The sequence below is a fragment of the Orycteropus afer genome, unplaced genomic scaffold, assembly GCF_000298275.1.
Source record: "Orycteropus afer afer isolate SDZICR_OR568_19922 unplaced genomic scaffold, OryAfe1.0 scaffold00174, whole genome shotgun sequence".
In the NCBI taxonomy this organism is placed as follows: Eukaryota; Metazoa; Chordata; class Mammalia; order Tubulidentata; family Orycteropodidae; genus Orycteropus; species Orycteropus afer.
Window position 1 is genome coordinate 2,012,073 of NW_006921761.1, and position 7,189 is coordinate 2,019,261.

The window sequence follows — 7,189 nt, forward strand, 5'->3', positions numbered from 1 at the left end:
AGGAGTGACAGAAAAGTGGTCACACTGCACGCCGTTAAAGGCAGGTAACTCTAGAGACCCAGGAAAACAAAGCCATTCCGACGCCTCCGGCTCTCACAAGTTTCACTGTGTATATAAGTGAAATCATACAATGTCTTCTCACAGGTTTCACTGTGTATATAAGTGAAATGATACGACGTCTGTGATGTGTTTCATACAATACAGGCAGCAGATATGCATGAAAAAACATCAATCATACACTGAAAATTGCTGAAGCTGGGTTAGAGGACATGAGGTCAAGTATAATATTCTATTTTCGTATACTCTGAAATTTCATAACTTAACGAAAAAGAGCTAACCATTACTTCTAGAGCTAATAATGTCCTTTTTATAATCAGGAAAATAAGTTGCTAATTGTTATTGTTGTTATGTGCCATCGAGCCGGCCCTGACTCAGAGTGACCCCTCCCTGGGTTTCCGAGGCAGTATCACTACGGAAGTAGGATTGCCCAACCTTCCTTCCGAGGAGTGGCTGGTGGGTTTGAACCGCCAGCCGTCTGGTTATCAGGCAAGTGACTTAGCCACTATGCTACCAGAGCTCCCAAGTTGCTAATTATTCTCCTATAATTCTACAGCACTCATCTATAGCTCTCCCTGTCATTATCTACCATGGACTAACCCCTCCCAAACTTGGGATCCCTCCAAATTAAACAAAAATGCTGATTTCCTTTGGTGCATCTTTTCTGCAACCAGGTAATCTGTTTTTCTAACATAAGAGAATTGGAAGTCACTGGTACTCAGATAATAAAAGGAAAGTAAGTGTTGGAAACTTAAAAAGGAAAACTAGTAACGGATCAGATACTGTTTTTATAAAGAAGCCTTAGGCAAGAGGCAATAAAGTGAAAGAAGTAAAACCCAAACCTTAGAAATAAACCCCTACATTCCTCAGTAGGGAGAGCACTACACGTCCTCTGTGACAGGTGCTGGAGGCCCAAGCTTGATATGTACTTCTTACAAGCAGACCACCACCTCCACCACCACCACCACAGGCTGTACATCCTGAGGAAGGCCAGGCTGGGCAGTCAAATAAGGATTACATCTCCAAGACCTCCACAGAACCTCAGGATGCTAGGCATCAACTTCAAATCAGAAAATCAGAAACACGCTGAATGTTCAGATGAAGAAAAGAAGGGAAACAAGGATCTCCTTATTGTGAATGATCTGCCAGTAAAGCAAAACAACCAGCATCTCACTGAAACGGAAGCGGTGAGGGAAAGCCTGAAGCCTGCACAGAGTGAGAAGTGGTACTGTGCTCTTGACCTCAAACTCGACAGTAGTAAATGGAAAACACGTATGTATATAGTCTTTCATGGGTTCTCGGACTACCTCAAGTTCATTCGTCCTATTTTTTATAAGATGTTAAGCTTTCCAACCACATCTATCACCAGGATATTAAGAGACTTAACTCCCATGGTTAAGAGACTTCCATAAATTACTTAGCCTGTTACATTTTGTCTCGTCCATAAGACACTACACCACCCAAGGCTAGGACTGTACCTTTGGTCACTTTAAATCCCTAGCACTTGTCTTCTACATGGAGTAGATGCTCACTAAATGTGTGATGATTTCCAATTAACGGGAATAAAGGTAGCAGATACGGCAAATAATTATGCTATCATAAGACGGAGCTCTGGAAGCGCAGTGCCTAAGGCAAGTGACTACTAACCAGAAGGCTGGCGGTTCAAACTCACCAGCCACTCCACAGAAGGACGACTGGGCAGTCTACTTCCGTAAAGATTTGCCACCTCAGAAACCCACAGGGGGTCGCTATAAGTCATTATCTACTTGATGGTAGTGAGTTTGTTTTTATCATAAGGAGATGTCTGAGTTTGGAAAAACTTTCCGTCAAGGATCTGTAACCTTTTCTCTTAGACTGTATTTTTAAAATGCCATGGTTTTTGGAGTTCTGGGGGAAGACAGTGCACAAACAGCCACTGCTGCTTTACAGCCAGTGTTCAAAAGCATGCCGGAATTTCCACAAACCTCCACTGACGTCAAAAAATCTCATCTCTATGAACTGCACCAGATCTATTACCAAAGCTACTTATGAAAGGGAGAATAACGATGAGAGTGACAACACACTCCAATAGGCATCAACACTACATATACTGCTTATTGATTGGTTTAAAATTCCAATTTAAATTTTATTCCCAGGAGTATATCCAAGCCTAGAAAGTAGAAGCTCAAACAGGTGGCTGGACAGCAACATTCACTGCAGCACAATTCACAATAACCAAAACATAAAGACAACCCAAATATCCATCAAAGGATGAATGAATAAACAAAATGTGGTGTATCCACGCAATGGAATACTAGTCAGCCAAAGAGAAAAATGTGGTTTTGAACAAGTTGCTACAACTGCAACAAACGTCAAAAACAGGACACCATGTGAAAGTCAGACACCAACGCTTCCCTATTGCATTTTTCCATTTACAAACAATATCCAGAATTGGTAAACCCCGGAGACAGAAAACAACTTAGTGGTTGCCAGGGGCTAGGGGCAGGGGGAATAGGGAGTGAGTGCTTAATGGGAAAGGTGTCTGCTTCAAGAGTGATAAAAAACATTTTGGAATTAGACAAAAAGCGCTAATTCCACAAAATTCTGACTGCACTGAATGCCCAGGGAATTGTCAACTTTAAAGTGGTTGATTTCATGCAGGTTCACATCCTCTCCATTTTCTCATCGCCCTCACTTACCACACTCATAAAACAGTGCCGAGCTCCTCAATGAATTCAGCTAGGCACCTAGTTCATGGTTTTCCCAACCTCCCCACATCCCACCATCAACATCATCATTTCTACACATTCTTGAGTGAAATGGTAGAAACCAAGAGACAGAAAGCTGGTTTCAAAGGAAAAATAACAAACTTTCTTTTCAATCTACCAAGCTTTCTCTTTAGTATGTTAAATCTGAAACGAAGTTGAGATACGCAAATAGAAATATTTAGTAGACACAGGGAACTGCAACTCCAGAAAGAGGCAAGCAAAGGAGATGCCGATTTGATCATCGTCAATGCCAGAGACCAAGGACACGGCGTGTGACCTCAATCAGAAGCAATTCAGAGAACACACCACCACATAGGCCCTTTCCCTAACGTTAAGCCTAACCCTGGGTGATCTGAGCTTTCTCCTCTTGCCCCAGGCTATTGGAAACAGCTCTGGAACCCTTCAGAGCAAGTTCATCACAAGTTCCTTTCTTAATTCTGATGGAATACTACTTCTAAGCAATCCTTTTATTCTCTGTGTTACTATAACAATTGTTACTATAACAATTTCTAACTTTAAGAGCCCCAGACTTCCAGGGGCTGTAAAATGGGTCACTACAATTGGGAGCTCTGGTAGCATTGTGCCTATGCTTGACTGCTAACCAGAAGGCTGGCAGTTCAAACCCATCAGCCACTCCTTGGAAGGAAGGTTGGGCAATCTACTTCCATAGTGATACTGCCTCGGAAACCCAAGGAGGGGTCGCTATGAGTGGGGGCCGACTGGACGGCACATAACACCACCACAATGCATCTCCAGAGGGACACACGTTATATAGAGACCTTCTCCCAGCACGTGTGTTAGTACGTTTCAAGTATGTGGACAATGTTGGGGTTAATACAACACGAAGCCATTAAGAAAGTACTCAATAGTAACTTGCCACTAACATGAATTTTCTCAATTAATAAATACAGGTAACCCCCAAATTACAACAGGGCTCCATTCTGATGATTCGACTGTAAGTCAAATACTTCATTTTTTCTGTTTTCGTTATTACTGTCTTTCATTATCAGCATCTTTATCAATCTGAACTTTATTTGTCTTTGGGGGTTGGCATGAAAATGGTAACATCAGCACACTCCCTACTGCAACAGTGCATGAAATACACATTACTAAGATGCACAGAAGCTCTGGGAGCTAGTGCCTAAAGCACTTGACTGTAACCAGAAGGCTGGCGGTTCAAACCCACCAGCCACTCCTCGGAAGGAAGGTTGGACAATCTACTTCCATAGTGATACTGCCTCGGAAACCCAAGGAGGGGTCGCTGTGAGTCGGGTCCGACTTGACAGCACAAACAACAACAAAGATGCACAGAAAGAATGGATGATGGTTAAGGACAGGTTTGTTGTAACTTAAATATGTCCTAAGTTGGGGTCTATGTATATCAAAAATATAACTTAACATCATCTGGGGATCCACAAAAATGTCTGAAGTTAGAGGTGGTCATCTTTAAAATACTAGGAAGAGTGTCCCCCATAGCACTTAAACATTCTGTCCACATGCCAACCTTCCACTTAACCCCTGCCCACTGCCACTGCCACTATGGCTTTCATGTTCTCACACGCCCTCATACGTTCCCTTACCCCCTGCCTCTCCACCTCAACCCCTCTGGATTTATCCTTCTTTCTCTGCCTCTCTATAAATGTGTGGTGATTTAGTAATTAACGCTGTGTCTTCTCCTTTTGAAGACTAATTCATCAACGTATACATCAATGTCCTCTCTTACCTAGCTCCCCTCATCATCTTTTTCAAGACTAAGTCATCAACATACACATCAACCCCTCTCCTACCTAGATCCCCTCCCCATCATTAGGTTTAATCTTTCCTTTTCCAAAAATTTCTCACCTCCACCTCAATATATTAGCAGATCTCCTTACTCTGACAACATTTTGATTCTGCTCTATGTTGAAGCTGCTATTCTATTTATTTTCTTCCTTTAGCTATCTAATTTTCAAGGTTGGCAAACTACAGCCTGGGATAGCCACCTATTTTTATAACAAAAGGTTTTACTGGAAAAGCCACTTCCATCTCTTTAAGTATTATCTCTGACTGCTTTTGTACTACAAAGGCAGAACTAAGGCATTAGAGACCCTGTGGCCTGTAAGTCTGAAATATTCACTACACAGCTCCCACAAAAAATAGTTTGTAGATCCCCAGGGCTCTCGAGTACTGCCTCCATTCAATGCCACAACCGCCTGTAAGGACAGCAGGGTGCTGTCAAAGGTTCTGGAGCATCAGTAAAGTACTGCAAATAAAAGGGCATTTCAAGACTGCTGATTTAACAACAGTGTGCAGAACAAATATTGAGGAAGAAAGAACACTTAGAGAACTATCCAAGTGTCCAGGCATTAGGCATAATGGGGAGAAAGTGACAGGTAAAGGTTTTGTAAAGGAACAAACATCAAGACTAGGTGAAGACCTGATGGAGGAGACAAAGGCATCACTGAGGTTCAACGCTCGGAGATGTGAATCGGCATTCCCTCCGACAGTCCACTGCAGACTTACAGCTCTTCACAGTTCCCTGCCTTCCTGACTGTTGTTGTTGTTGTTGTTATGTGCCGTCGAGTCAAACCCGACTCATAGCGACCCCTCCTTGGGCTTCCAAGGCAGTATCACTACGGAAGTAGGATTGCCCAACCTTCCTTCCGAGGAGTGGCTGGTGGGTTTGAACCGCCAGCCGTCTAGTTAGCAGGCAAATGTCTTAGCCACTATGCTACCAGAGCTCCCAATTTATCTTGGCTTCCTGACTGTGGAGTTCCTGAAATCCTAACCCCATATCCTCTGTGTACATTCCCCATGCTTGCTATCTGGCCAGGTCCTGGGTAAGCAAATCATTTAGATGTAGTAGTCCCAGCAGAGTGAGCAGAATGAGAATACAGGGTCAATGTCAGAGGTGAACAGAGTACTCACCTGTGGTATCAAGCAGAGAGAGAGGGGAACTAAGAATTCAAGTCCAGAGCTGGCTCTGGCCAATCAGGAAGCAGACAGGACTTTGCTCAGAGCAGAAGTAGAATGTCTTTAGGATTCTGACACACTCTTTCTGATGTTCAGACAGACCATCACTAGAGCAGTCTAAAAGGTGAGAAACTAAATGGAGCAGACCCTACTGGTTTTTCGTCTAGAGAAAGCAGTCTTCCTTATTAAAGATGACACTACTTTTCAAAATGGTCAACGTGATACTAACCTTCACCAACAGAACTGTCACATCCCACAAGGTTGAGCAGGATGCCATTGTCTTTGTCATCTACTTCACATCCCAGCAGCATCCAGCTTTCCACCTCCTCGCTTTCTGAGATGGTGCTGTCTTCCTTGTCACTCGAACTGACCTCTATAATCATGACCTCTTGGACTGTACCTGATCTCTCCTCAGGTTTGAGCTTCTCAATATCCCTCTTACATTTCTGATCAGCCAACTCATCAGAATGAAGAAAAGCAGGAGGACCCCGGGTCTTTTCTTGTGGTTGAATTCTAGTATTTTTCCTTTTGCATCTATAAATACTATCTTCATCAGACAAAGTGATAACCTCTGACCCATCTGATAGCTGGATGACCTCACTATCTGAAAGGACAATTAGGTTCTTCTGATTTGGTTTACTACTCAGTGATTCAGAATTCCCAGAGTCCTTCTCTTCCTGTTCTTCCTCTCTGGCATTACCAAGATCTTGGGCATAATGAACTTGGCTGTAGAGCTGAAATTCCACCTCACTGTCGACACTTTCACTCGATGAGTGTTCACGATAAAGGTCATCTTCATACGCTTCTACAGTCTCATAACCACCAAACATCATGGAAAGTCATGAGCTTCACTCTGTAAAAGACAAAGTCACACAAAGGGATTGAGAAAGCTCAGACCACGTCTCTTTACTACATAATACTGTCAGCCCTTAGAAACAACTTCTATGTAAGGCTACCACTGTTCTCAGCAACTTAAAATTTTAAGTAGCTCTCACTATTCCTCCACCCTTCATCTTTTCAGGTATATATTCCAACGCAGGAGTATTATTTCAACTATAGCTAAAAGCCACAAGAGGAAAAAATTATCAAATTTACTATTTTAGTATATATTTTTACCTCAACTAAAAATTAATCTTATGGCCTTTTGAACCTTGACCAAAAGGATACATAAGAATATCTGGTTAACCTCGCTTACTTCAGTGCTAGTTACAAGATGTATATGAAATAAAATTACAAAGTACCTAAATTTGGGGCTAAACTCAACAACTTTGAGAATAAAATAATAAACAGAAACACTTTTCTCCTTCCTGTGAGCATACTGAAGTAGCTCTGTTGTCCTAGTGCTTAGCTGCTTAGCTGTGAACCAAAGGTCAGTGGTTCAAACCCATCAGCCACTCCATGGGAGTAAGATGTGGCAGTTCGCTTTTGTAAAG

At 42.5% G+C, this 7,189-nt stretch overlaps 1 protein-coding gene across 1 annotated transcript in view; it reads right to left on the bottom strand.

The window, feature by feature from the left end:
* The window catches only part of ZCCHC7 (zinc finger CCHC-type containing 7), a 261,868-nt gene extending 255,279 nt beyond the window's left edge, over window positions 1-6,589 (bottom strand). Inside the window, 1 exon segment of the mRNA XM_007947000.2 lies at window positions 5,986-6,589. Within this exon segment, the coding sequence (XP_007945191.2) occupies window positions 5,986-6,589 (604 nt within the window).
* Window positions 6,590-7,189: the final 600 nt, after the last annotated feature.